The sequence below is a fragment of the Corythoichthys intestinalis genome, chromosome 8 (genome assembly GCF_030265065.1).
Source record: "Corythoichthys intestinalis isolate RoL2023-P3 chromosome 8, ASM3026506v1, whole genome shotgun sequence".
Taxonomy (NCBI): Eukaryota; Metazoa; Chordata; class Actinopteri; order Syngnathiformes; family Syngnathidae; genus Corythoichthys; species Corythoichthys intestinalis.
Window position 1 is genome coordinate 13,206,675 of NC_080402.1, and position 13,785 is coordinate 13,220,459.

At 37.2% G+C, this 13,785-nt stretch overlaps 2 protein-coding genes across 2 annotated transcripts; both read left to right on the forward strand.

Moving 5' to 3' along the window:
* The first annotated feature begins 2,120 nt into the window (after window positions 1-2,120).
* Window positions 2,121-4,132, forward strand: LOC130920301 (homeobox protein MSX-2-like). Its single transcript, XM_057843408.1, has 3 exons — window positions 2,121-2,125; window positions 2,298-2,665; window positions 3,251-4,132. The coding sequence occupies exons 1-3, from the start codon at window positions 2,121-2,123 to the stop codon at window positions 3,664-3,666; spliced, it is 789 nt and encodes a 262-aa protein (XP_057699391.1). The 3' UTR covers window positions 3,667-4,132.
* A 1,220-nt stretch (window positions 4,133-5,352) lies between these two features.
* atp5pd (ATP synthase peripheral stalk subunit d) lies at window positions 5,353-13,580 on the forward strand. Its single transcript, XM_057843646.1, has 6 exons — window positions 5,353-5,451; window positions 6,031-6,161; window positions 10,276-10,372; window positions 10,477-10,548; window positions 10,664-10,726; window positions 13,398-13,580. The coding sequence occupies exons 1-6, from the start codon at window positions 5,356-5,358 to the stop codon at window positions 13,527-13,529; spliced, it is 591 nt and encodes a 196-aa protein (XP_057699629.1). The 5' UTR covers window positions 5,353-5,355; the 3' UTR covers window positions 13,530-13,580.
* Window positions 13,581-13,785: the final 205 nt, after the last annotated feature.

The following is a 13,785-nucleotide window of genomic DNA, read 5'->3' on the forward strand; positions in this document are numbered from 1 at the left end:
ACATTAAAGAAACACTGGTCTTTATGGTCATGTGCTACCTGTGAAATTTTTGTTATTCATTGTTTTGGTATAGTAGAGAAATACACACATACTGTGTGTTTTTGTGATAACGTTAATGCAAACCAGAGTTTAGTTTAACAGAATAACTGAGCAGATATTCTGTTAAGTTAATTAACATTAACTGTCTAATATCACAAGAGGAGATGAATTTAACTTGTGTTGAAAAGTAACTGAGGGAAGTTCATTCATTCATCTTCTGTGCCGCTAATACTCAGGAGGGTCGCGGGGGTGCTGGAGCCCATCCCAGCTAACATAGCCAGTAGTTGGGGTACACCCTGTATTGATTGCTAGCTAATCGCAGGATACGAGACACGCTACCATTCACGCACAAAACAAAACAACGCCCCGCCCAAGTGCTAAATGTCTACTTGTTACCAAATGTTTAGATGTTTAGATGTTTCCCATGTCTACAGAACTTATCCAACTCATTCCGGCGAGGCTCTGTGAACGTAAACAAAGGCATCTCCTTTAATTAACGTCATTTTCGGACTATATGGCGCACCTGACAATAAGCCGCCACCCACCAAATTTGACTCAAAACATTTGTTCATAGATAAGCCGCACTGGACTATAAGCCGCAGCCATCCTCGCTGTATTATGGGATATTTACACTAAAAGATATGAACCGGTAACACTTTATTTGACAGCGACATCATAAGACTCATAAGACCAAATGAACCACCATATGCTCCCTTTAGAGAGACAGTCAACCTCTGCTACCACCTGCTGTCAACACTTGTCATCCAGCATGCCTCCTAGCATGCAATGCGGTGCTCTGGATGTTAATAACAATCAAAATTCATGTTCTGTACTAATTATTTCTTCAGTTACTGTTCTGATTGTTTCCTCCATTGCTAGTTATGTTATTTGGTAACACTTTATTTGACAGTGACGCCATAAGGCTGTCATAAGACCATCATACATCATTCACACATATTCTATGTGCAATACTTACTTACGTGCAATATTAAATGCCTTCACTGTCAAACTGCTGTTACTTCACTTTGATTATTTGCACTGCCTGAACATCTCATACACACTTTATATTTATATTTATTTAGATTTTATACTTTTATATTTGCAAGTCACTTTTGAGATTTTAACTTATCCTGCACTGTAAAGGCAGATGCGCCACAATTTCATTGTACAACTGTATAAGGATAATAAAGGGGTATTCTATTCTATTCTATTCTATTCTATTCTATTCTATTCTATTCTATTCTATTCTATTCTATTCTATTCTATTCTATGACACGACACGACACGACACTGCCATGAGCATTAATCAGTGCTTATGACATATATCATTTAGTGTCATCCGGCAAATTATCTCACTTTTGGGTGGATGTAAAAGATCCGAGCTGGACATAAAGGGAGTTAGAGACATAATTTGCTGGATGACACTTAATGACATCTGTCATATGCATTCAGTAATGCCCATGATAGTGTCATTTGATAATTATGATGGTCTTATGGCATTCTTATGACCCTGCTGTCAAATGAAGTCTTACCTATTAACCCAATAAATCAACAAATAAGCCGCAGGGTTCAAAATAAGGGGAAAAAGTAGCGGCTTATAGTAAAAAAATTACAGTAATTAGTTTAATTTTAAATAGATCTTTTTTTGTACAATATTTAAATTTCTGCTACCATTTAAAGTTAATATCTCAAAAAAGTTAACTAAAATTAATTGACGTTAATTTTGAAAACGTAACATTAGTTTAACTTCAATGAGTGAAGTTTGATATTAACTCATCGGCTGCCATTGACGACGATACATGTCCATGTAGTTAATTTTTCTTCTTCTTTTTTTTTTTTTTTAATTATTATTATTAAAACATTTTAAAGTTGCATATACAATGTGTTGCCTTTTTTAATTTAATTTATTTATTTTGAAATAATAACTGACCCAACTCGTGATAGTTCTTACGGGACTGTCCAGCTAATGGAAGAGTGGTAATGGAAGAAATGGTCAACTGGGTCTTCCTCCTCCAAACTGGTTAATTACACTAAAATTGGTCTTAGCTACTTTGTGAGGACCATGACTGGCCTCTCGCTGCATGGGGTCTGTATGATTAACTGCTCCTTCCTTTCAAAGGCTTTCTGATGTTCCCTTAGAAGGCTGTGAGCCAATCAAAACTGCGCTCTGACCCCAAATTAACCATCTGATTGGTGGGAACGAAGAGTGGACACACACCTCTTCCTCTTATAGACTTTCCTGCCTAAAAGTGAGTAAGTTGGCGTCGCGGACTCAGAAGACGAGCATTGGTCAGTGAACGCATCTTCCACTCCACTGGGAGCTGCGTGGCCCAGTCGCCTGGCCTGAAAATGAACGCATCGCAGGGCTCGCCGTCCCAGGACGATCATGCGAAGGAAGAGACGGACGACCCGACTGCGGAGAAGGAGAAGAGCCGACTCCCGTTCAGTGTCGAGTCTTTGATTTCCAAAAAGAGCACCTGTCAGACTTCTTTTGCTCAAAAGCCCCCGGCGCACTTCTCTCCGAGAACTTTTTACGCGGATGGATCACCGGCGGAGGACGCGACACACTCGGTTGATATCGAGCAGAACACTTGGTTTCAGGCGAATTCCTTCTCTTCCAGCTCTCGTAAGAATCTCTCTGAAATATATACGACTATTGCCAAAAAGTTGTGAAAGTAAATGCGCCACGTGTATGTGGATTTGTAACTGATTTTTTTTCGTGATCAAAATTCTAGCAATTTTTTTTCAGCATCAAAATTCATCCGAAAATTGAGTTACAAAAAAAAAAAAAAAAAAAAACCCTCAGTTGTAAAAATTTATTTAAATTGTTTTAATAATATAATAATAATGTTTAATAATGTAATATAATATAATAATAATAAATTAAAATTAAATAAAAATAAATTAAGAAATTAAAAATAAAAAAAAGTCGCAAACAGAGACGGGGGTTCATTTAATGTTTATCCAGAAATTAGGACTTTTTTTTTTCTTCTTTTTTTGGTGGCTGAATTTTGATGCTGGAATAATAATAATAATAATAATAAATCATTACAGCATTAGAATTTTGATGTTAAAAAAATTAAGTTGAAATTCAAAATCGAACTCCGGTGGTTTGTGTCTTTTCTGATTGTCACAAATAAGGACATAATTTTAATGTCTACACGTTTTGTCATGCATGATGATTATTTGATCTTTTCTGATTTCACTTTAGGTAGTTCCAGTCCCTCTCAGTGCACTTTACGGAAGCACAAAAACAACCGTAAACCTCGCACGCCCTTCACTACCTCTCAGCTGCTGGCCCTGGAGCGCAAGTTCCGCCAGAAGCAGTATCTCTCCATTGCCGAGAGAGCCGAATTCTCCAGCTCGCTCAACCTGACGGAGACCCAGGTGAAGATCTGGTTCCAGAACCGCAGGGCCAAAGCCAAGAGGCTGCAGGAAGCCGAGTTGGAGAAGTTCAAGCTGGCCTCCAAGCCACTTCTGTCCGCCTTCGCTTTGCCTTTCCCTCTCAGTGCGCACATGCAGGGTTCCGCTGCGTGGGGACCTTCGAACCCCTTCCCTAGGCCCAGTCTGCCAGTCCCGGGAATATTCGGTGGACCCGTCACGTACGGAATGTACTATTTGTCTTAATATGTGCTTAAAAGGGGAATACATGTTTTCAGATCATGCTTGCGAAAACACTTTAAGGCACCAAAAGTGTTTCCGAACTGGAAAAATTAAATATATTTTTATGTACTTTACCTTAAGACGAATGTTCTTCTTACCTCCAAAACTGAAAACTGTCTGACACGTTGTAAAAATTGCAGTTTGCGTGAGTTTATTTAGAATATTTCAGAGCTAGAGCAGTAAAAAGTACTTATTGTGAGTGCCTTCAAGAGTCAGCATCTCCTATTCAACTTTTTTTTTTTAAGAGAGTCCGTTTATTTTCGATAAAATGTGTGCATCAAATAGTGTTTACTCTCACGGCGTGGCCTTAATGAGGATTACATTAGAATTTGATATAAAGTGCTGCAATTTCACTGGAGAGACAGCAGGACATTTGTATTTATTGAACCTTTTCTATCTGTACTGTGTACAATTCTCTATGAAAATCTATTGTAACATGTAAATAAACATATACATTGGAATATGTTTTGCATCTTAATCTTGTTGTTAATCAGGGCTGAACTTTGTTTTACCTTTTACCATTCATTTACTATGATAGACGGCAATATGCTGGGAGTCTGCATTTGGTGTCATCTTAAATTAACCCAGAAATAACGAGCACATTTTGTGAAATTCATGACAAACAGGAAACATCTTTTGCTTTAATCATTCAAAGAAAACGCAGTGTTTTGAAATTGAAGGCTTGCAGCACTGAATGATTGAGGGACAAAAAAGAGTAAATTCTGTAAAAAAAAAAAAAAAAAAAAAAAAAAAAAAAGAATAAAGGTTTGCAAAAAAAATAAAACTTGTAAAACTTTGCCATTGACACTTTTTTTTTAAATGTAGCCCTATTAAGTTGTATAAATTTAGCAACTTACTGATAAAAACTCCCCCCCAACTGTTTGTGGGGGCAAAATAAAGTCGTGTGACCAATTCAACCGACGAAGCATTTGAATTATCAGATGTCCCGTGAAATTCGTTACATTCATTTCCCCTCATCAATTGGTTAGTTGAAATGTAAATTATATCGTTTTATATTACTTTTAAAATTCATTTATCTCATAAAATAATGTATTCCTAAAAAGAAGGAAATAAAGATAGAAATATAGTAAAAATTCGACATTAGTCAATTAGAAACTGAAAATCATAAATGAAAAAAAAAAAAAAGTAATTAAAATAATTAAATGGTTTTGTAGAACAAAATAACTTGCTGATTAACTATTGTAAAGAAGAAAATGAAATTATAATCCAATCAAAATAAACAAAGTCGTATATAAATGTTTAATTTATTCAGTTATTGATGCATTAGTTAACTGAAAATAAATATAAGTAATAAAATCAAAAGTAATTATTTCATTTGCCAATCTATATAACAATTTCCCTTATTGCAAATGATAAAATAATACGTTTACGACAATAATTCATATAGTAATGTACATTTACGGTGTACTTTTAATTGTATAGGTCTATATTAATGGATTCGTTGATGTGATTGAATAAAATATAAATGCTTAAACATAAATAACTTGTTATACGATTATAAAAATGAGCACTTTTACTCAAAATAAAAATGTATTCATTATCAAGCTTGGCCGAAAAGTTTGCTCAGTTAGTGCCGCTCTCCGTGCAATCGTAAAGCTGTAGTTGTTGCATTTGACCAAGAGAGGGCGACAAATGTATCACTGTAGACTTTTTTCTTTCAAAGAAGAATCACTTCCGCTCCTTGGTCCGACTGTAGCTAACCCTGTCCTGACTCCTTGGAGAAGAGAGGTGACTGAGCGAACTCTTATCTTCAATGAAATATTTGTATCCTAAATTTGGTTTCGCACGCGAATGTGTCCGTTGCTTATCTGGTCGTTGCAAACGCTAACTTGTTGCTAATGGTTGTTTGACTAAAACCTTGACGTCAGAAGATCTTCCCTGACCTTGGCTAGCAAGCTGCTTACGCTAGCTGGTGCTACGTCGCTTACATCCAATTTCAATGATAGGAAAGCAGTGGTTTTATGACATTTTTGCTTATTGGCATGACATTAGATGTTTTTTTTTTTCCAATTTAACTTGGGGAAACAATGTTAACACTGAAATGAGCCGAATGATGTACCCGCATAATCTCAAAGTGTAGGCTAACGCACATGCTCTATTGTCAGATTTAATGAAATGCTGTGCATTTTATGGCATGAATTTAAATTTGATATGGAATAATATTTATCCTGTATTTGTACATTGTACTGTGTTAACTAATTTGTGTTTAAAAGTTTCTATAGTGCATTGAATCATCATAACGTCCTTTTGTCAAACATCAACATTTGCACTTTTAATTTACTTGTCACTGTGTTTTATGTCTTTCAGATTGTCAAGATGGCAGGCCGCCGCATAGCCCTGAAGGCCATCGACTGGGTGGCGTTTGCTGAGCGTGTTCCCCCAAACCAGAAGGGCATGTTCAATGCCCTGAAGACCCGCACTGACGCCATCTCCGCTAAGTCAGTTAAATATCTGCATACAACCATTTATGTCATTGACATGACATTTGTAGATATTTGTTAGTATTATTTCTAGAGGCGTGCGAGATTTCAGATTCTTAGATTGTTTGCTATTCGGCCGTGGAAGATTAAAGAACGATTCACAAACATCCAAATTCCGATTATTGAATTATACCAGGTAAAGCGGAAATAAAACACAGTCAGCGCGGTCTTCGAGACGCAATGAGGAGCGGACCGAGAGTAAATATCATGTTCAACCAATGCCGCTAGATATAAAGATAATGATAATACCTGACTGCGGCCGTCAGCTGCTACAAACAGCACCCAGTTGCTAGTTTCTACAAACATACGGCTATGGTAGATATCACATATATCTAGAACTAGATGTGAAATGATAGACGACGGCCGCATTTGAACATGTACCAAGAACTAGATGTGAAATGACAGACTTTCCCGCGCTAGTAAACAGGCGCCATCTTGAAGCAGTAGACTTTTCTAGAAGGCTCAGTTGTAGGGCTGCAGCTATCGAATATTTTAGTAATCGAGTAATCGACTGAAAATTCTATTGATTAATCGAGTAATCAGATAAAACATTTATTTTTTAGGTAAAGAGCAATTATAAATATACATGAGAAGAAAAACATTTAATCCAATATTGAACCATTTTCAGTCAGTGTCTTTATTTTCGATGTACATTGTTGGAAACAGCCAACAATTGCATCTCAGATGTGACTAGAAAAAAAAGTCACAGCTTTCACTCCAAAAACTTCTAGATCTTGTTAAAAAAACAAAACAAAACATATTTCTTACCTAAAAATGTAATTACGCTTGATAACACACATCACTTGAAAGCTACGTGTTTTTCCCCACGTTTTTCAATTTAATTTCCATTTGTGTCAAGCTATTTTAAGTTCTAGTTAAGTTTTAAGTTAGTCTAAACTGTAAGTAGTGATAGGATTTTGAGTTTTTGCGGTGTTCAAAATAAATGTATGATACCTGATGTATTGGAGCATATTAGGGACCAGTGCTACTTGGTGTTTTATTCAGCAATGACTACTGAGCTAAAACTGACAGTTAGCTTTATTATGTTTTAATTTTACACCCTCATCACTCTACAGCGCTGTGTTTTTACAGATTAAATAAAGCCTGTATGTAAGACACGTTAGCCACGCATCGACAGTGGTCATAATCAATAGAAACCTAGCCCTCCGAAGGGCAAACGTTACGTGAGCGAGTCACAGTAACGTTGTATTTATTAGCGATGAGAAGTCTACTGCTTAAAGATGGCGACTGTTTACTAACGCTGCCCAGACGCGGCCGAGTCTGTCAATCGCATCTAGTCCTAAATGCATGCGATATCTATGAGACGCATCGGACACTACCTGCTACTAGAGGTGTGCAAAATTTCCGATTCTTAGATTATTCGCGATTCGGCCGTGGAAGATTCGAGAACGATTCACAAACATCCAAATTCCGATTATTGAAATATGCCAAGTAAAGCGGAAGTACAACACACTCAGCGCGCCGCGCGGTCTTCGGGGCGCAACGAGGAAGAACGCAGCGGGAGTAGCTAAACATCATGCTTCTCATTACCCGGCCCCTCGGGTAATGCCAATGCTCAATTCACGGCTCTAGCTCAACTCATGCCATGAGATAAAAAAACACAACAACACACCTGACTGCTGCCGAAAAGCTGCTACAAAGTACGTCATCCACATAATGTAATGGTAGATATCATTTATATAGGACTAGATGGACCATTGATTCGGTAGCGTGAACAGCACATCTACAAAAAGCTAGATGCAGCCGTTAGTAAACGGCCGCCATCTTAAAGCAGTACACTTCCCTGCAAGGCTGTTGTAGCGAACCTTCCAAGCAAACCTAATTAACTTTTTATCTAAAACACTCCTAAATCGGTAAAATATTGACCTGAATCTATCTTTAAAATAGTTTTAAAACTTTCACATGTCGAAAGTAGACAAAAGGGAAATTATGGAATAACGGGAGCAATTTTAACAACTTTAACAGTTGATTCACAACATTGAATTAATTGAATGTAGTTTAAAGCTGCTGTTACAGAATGGGGACAGGAGATTTTTATTTACTGTTATTTTTGTATATTTGTTTACTGCTATATGTTAACTTGATACTGAAATAGTAGTTTGGTTTAGCCTGAGAGGATTTTTGAACAATTTTGGAACTAATGTACAAAACATTTAGTTTAAAAAAAAAAAAAAAAAAAAAAGGAGGGGGGGTTTTCATCAATAATCGTTTTATAATCGAATCGGAGCCTCTGAATCGTAATCATAATCGAATCGTTAGGTGTCCAAAGATTCCCAGCTCTACCTGCTACCACATCACACATCATGCGGGCATAGTTTTTAGCAACGTCGGCGTAGTTTGTAGCGGCTGTCGGCAGTTTAAAAAAAAATTTTTTTTAAACTGCATCTTCCTCTACGCACGTCGCGCCAGCGTGTTTTCCCGCATTAAGAGTAGTCCGGGCAAAACGTGATGCTTAGAGCTGGCAAAATTAAACGATTCCTCGAGTTGAATAAAATTACTCGGATCCGGTTTTAAACTCGAGTTGCTTGAGTATTCGTTTCAGCTCTACTCTGTTGTAGCAAACCTAATTACTTTTTGTATTTAAAATACAGTGATACCTCAGCTCACGAACATAATTGGTTCCCAGAAAGTGTGTGTAAGGCGAAAAGTTCGTCTTCCGAACATTTATTTCCCATAAGAAACCATTAAAATGAGAACAATCCGTTCCCAGGTCCCCATATAACATAATTTTCTACTAAATAAGCCTTAAAACTACACAAAAATATACCTTATTTTCTTTAATGTCTTCTTAGGCTTAACACTAGCCTGTGGTGGGGTCTTTTTCGGTCCCATAATAGCAAAAGTACACTCAATATGGTCCAAAATGTCTATCAAACACAAACCACGTCCGCACTCAACGAAAGGGAGGGGACGAACTGGGACGCCGTGAGCGTGCGTCAGCTTCTCGTGGCGCTGTTCGACGGCGTGGTTTGGTTCGTCCGCCGAAAACTAGTTCGTCAGCAGAGACTATATGCTCGCAAATTTAATGTTCTTGAGGCGAAAAGTTCGTGAGCTTAAGCGTTCGTGAGCTGAGGTATCTCGCGCGCGTGTGTATGGGGCCTGGGTTCGTGGGGGAGGCACAGCACGTCACATGAGTGACACGGCTAAACACTGCTAAAATGCATGCCAACTCCACATACAATAAGAAAATATCACACATTGTGTACTTATAATGGAAACTGGTGAATTTTCATCTCGTCTCGACGACAATTAGCATCCATCTCGCTATGTTTTAGTCTCCCAAGACACGTTTTTAGCACATCAACGTCATGAACAAAATTGTTCGTTGACGAAATATTTTCGTTATCGTCGACGAAAACAACACTGCATCCATAGAAATGCCGACGCTACAGGATTCTGAGATCTCATGGCAAAATGAAAAACGTGGATGTTTCACAGGTGAAATAAAAAACAAGGATAAATTTTACTTTTCCGTACCAAAACCTGTTAATCCTGAATGTTCTTTTGGTCGCAGTAAATACGACAGTAACAATGATCATACACTCAATATTAACTGGTGGCTGCGTGAGAAACACTGTTAATGACTTGGGGTCACATCCCCTGCTAATTTTGCGGCGTGTGTGAACATTAACCAGAGAAATCATTTTGACAAATACAAGAATAGACTCAAATAATACCAGATATTTATCAAGTTGTACAATATTATCAGGGAACCACTAAGTGCTGGAAGTACGCTTTAAATTCTGTCAGTTTCATATTATGCTGTGTTGTGTGCAATTGTAAAATATTCTGATATTTTAGGAGTTATATTTTTGAGATTGGCTGTGGAATTTTCCTCAGAATTTGTTTCTGTCGCAACAAAAGCACTGTACAAAACCAAAACAAATGCACATTTATGGATTTAAATACTGCATTGTTTACATTCTGTGCTTGGTGCAGCTCAGTTAAGAACCAGGAATTGGCCAACTCGACATCCAAGTTTCTAACTAAACAGCTCACATTCTCATTCCTATGTTTTTAATCCTTTGAATCCTTTCCCCTAATACTGTAGACTGGCTTCCCTGCCGGAGTCTCCCGTTGCCATTGACTGGAGCTTTTACAAGACTGCTGTGGCCAAAGCTGGAATGGTTGATGAGTTTGAGAAGAAGGTAAATTTGACTAGAAGCTAGTATCTAGGTCCTAGAAGAATCATTGTAATCCACTAGATCTCTTTGGTCCCCCGGTCACATTGTTGTCTTGTTTTTGTTTATAGTTCAAAGCACTGCAGATCCCCCAACCAGTTGATACGCAGACAACTGCCATCAACGCTCAGGAGGTAGAAGCTGTAAGTGTCGACGTCAAACAACAAATTAATCACCAAATTTTGTATATGAGTTTTATCCCTCTTAAATGGAGTGAACCTCAATGACTCGTTATTTCCAAACATTTGATTTCACCAGGACAAAGACGCCCAAGCTTATGTGGAAGCGTCAAAAGCTCGTATTGCCCAGTATGAAGAAGAGGTGAGATGGCTCCCAAAAATCTCATACCTAACCTAAATACTGTGAATCCCTGATTATAGAGCGCACCCAACTATATGCCGCGCTGCCCAAATTTCACTTTAAAAAACTCCATAAGCCAGTAAGCCACAGGTGTGTATATATTAGTATGGGCTATTTACATCGAGAGATGTCACATATACAGTATTTGATAAAAACATTTTTGTTAACCAAATAGACACATCAACTTGTCCCCTTCATTCAAATGCTGTGGCCTCTCTCTTGTGTTCTCTGAGGCACCTAAAACCTTAAAAAAAAAAAGTGAGGAAAAAAAAATTGTACCTCTTTGCACATAAAAAACTACACTGGGAGCAGCACTCACATGTTGACATTTGAAATTGCATCAGCGTGTGTTTACAAAAAATATATATATATATGTTAGGGCTGTCAAAATCATCGCGTTAACGGGCGGTAATTAATTTTTTAAATTAATCACATCAAAAAATTTGACGCAATTAACGCACATGCCCCGCTCAGAAAAATGACAGTACAGTGTAATGTCCGCTCGTTACTTGTTTTTTTGGTTTTTGGCGCCCTCTGCTGGCGTTTGGGTCCAACTGATTTTATGGATTAGTACCATGAGTGAGCATGGTGTAATTATTGACATCAACAATGGCGAGCTACTAGTTTATTTTTTGATTGAAAATGTTACAAATTTTAATAAAAGGAAAACATTAAGAGGGGTTTTAATATAAAATTTCTATATCTTGTACTAACATTTATCTTTTAAGAACTACAAGTCTTTCTATCCATGGATCGCTTTAAGAGAATGTTAATCATGTTAATGCCATCTTGTTGATTTATTGTTATAATAAACAAATACGGTACTTATGTACCGTATGTTGATGTTGAATGTATATCTCAGTCATATGTCTTATGTTTCCATTCCAACAACTATTTACAGCAAAATGTCATATTTCATAGATGGTTTGAATTGCGATTAATTACGATTAATTAATTTTTAAGCTGTAATTAGCTCGATTAAAAATTTTAATTGTTTGACAGCCCTAATATATATATATATATATATATATATATATATATATATATATATATATGTATAGGTCCTTCTAAAAAAATTTGCATATTGTGATGCATATTGTGATAAAGTTCATTATTTTATGTAATGTTCTGATAAACATTAGACTTTCATATATTTGAGATTCATTACACACACCCTTTTATTGTTTTAATATTGATGATTTTGGCAAAAAAGTCAAGAAAAACCAAAAATCCCTATCTGAACAAATTAGCATATCATGAAAAGGCTTGAACTACATCAGTTGTGTGTAATGAATCTAAAATATATGAAAGTCTAATGTTTATCAGTATATTACAGAAAATAATTAACTTTATCACAATATGCTATTTTTTTTAGAAGGACCTGTGTGTGTGTGTGTGTGTGTGTATATATATGTATGTATGTACTCACATATAACTGTATACTGTGGTGCGTATTTGATTTACGTATTTGAGTTTAGACTCCTTTTAATAAACAGATTAAGTGCTCTCTTTTTACAAACTTTTATTTGCAGATCACTCAAGCTGGTCATGAATTCACAAACTATGTAAAGTCACTTGGAAGGTGTATCAAAAATATACATGCCGCATGTGGCACCGGAGCCGTGGGTTGCTGACACTTGAACTAGTCATAACTGCATTTGTTTTTGTTCTGACAAAAAAAAATCTAGAAATGACGCCAATGCCAATTTGGGGCCCGTGTTTTTAAAGCGTTTTTACACTAGCGTCAGCCCAGTGTGAAGCACGGTCCACAGCAAGCGCAAAACGGGAGGAGCCACGGAGACGCTAGTGCACAAGAAAACAGTGACTTTTCCTATTTCAAGGAGTAGGGGGCATTATAATAGCCGTATACAAAGTTTTACTAATTTTGATGAGAAGGTGAATATTTTTTGTTGTTATTCATGAACTACATTTCCACACAAACGTACATTGAGATACCATTTAGCTTCGCCAGGAGAGGTATGAGTCGTTTTTCGAGTGTCCCAGAGCTCGCGAAACTATAAAAACAGCGCATTCATTAAGGTTTCGTCAGCCATGATTTGTGTATATCCGTCGGCCAAAACAGCCTGATAGTATAGATATACAGTAAGTACGCATGCCCCTCTGCTATTGGATGCGTTGTTGATGCTCTGAAAATGGAGCAAGGCTCTATTTTGGGCTCCGCCTCTTGGCGCAAATTCATTCAAACTTGCCATTCCTCCCAAGACAGCCATCCACTGCTCAGTTTTGCCGAGAAGTCCGCTCCCAAATACACAATTGCTGCTGAACCCATCACACTGGGCCGCCGCTAGTTTGAAACGGCCTTTAGGGTCACCCTGTACTCACAGGATTTCATATTTTGTCATAATGAAACGCTCGCCCTCGTAGTTATTAGTTGCAAACAGCATGATGTGCTGGCCCGCGGACTGAAATGAAAGATGTCATTTTAAAAATTTTAAAGAGAAAGTATGAAGCTCGTTTGTCATATACAAACAAAAAGTCAATGGACAACCCACTTCGTTATAAAACCCACAGGGTACAGAGAGAGAAAAAAGTGGCATATAGTTCGAAAAATACTACACATTTGTTCATGTACTTCACATACTCACTGTCACTCTTTTCTGTTTGCTCACAGTTGAATAAGTTTAGGAATATGATTCCTTTCGACCAGATGACCATTGAAGATTACAACAACACCTTCCCTGAGACCAAGCTGGACAAGGTCAAATATCCGTATTGGCCACACAAGCCTATTTCTGAATTGTAATTAATCCAGTGAATTGACACTTCCCAATAAAAAATACATATTTTAAATGTATTCAATGTGTCTTTTGATATTTACATTGTACGCGTTAAAGAATCGCCTCTTGTCAACATGAAGCCACCATGAATGTATGGTTTGAATGCTGTAGACTCATTTCTAATGGTTTTATGGATATTTGCACTTCACTTCATGGCATATAATTTACTTCACATAAACATACCTTGGCACACTTGAGCGAGACTAGCATTAAAACCAGAAT

What these genes read in the sequence shown, in the direction of transcription:
- LOC130920301 (XM_057843408.1), top strand. An exon ending in TTCCTTCTCTTCCAGCTCTC is followed by an intron (nt 2,666 to 3,250) that starts GTAAGAATCTCT and finishes ATTTCACTTTAG; the next exon opens with GTAGTTCCAGTCCCTCTCAG.
- atp5pd (XM_057843646.1), top strand. Translation starts at nt 5,356, where the DNA reads ATGTATCACTGTAGACTTTTTTCTTTCAAAGAAGAATCACTTCCGCTC. An exon ending in TGACTCCTTGGAGAAGAGAG is followed by an intron (nt 5,452 to 6,030) that starts GTGACTGAGCGA and finishes TATGTCTTTCAG; the next exon opens with ATTGTCAAGATGGCAGGCCG. An exon ending in TTGCCCAGTATGAAGAAGAG is followed by an intron (nt 10,727 to 13,397) that starts GTGAGATGGCTC and finishes GTTTGCTCACAG; the next exon opens with TTGAATAAGTTTAGGAATAT.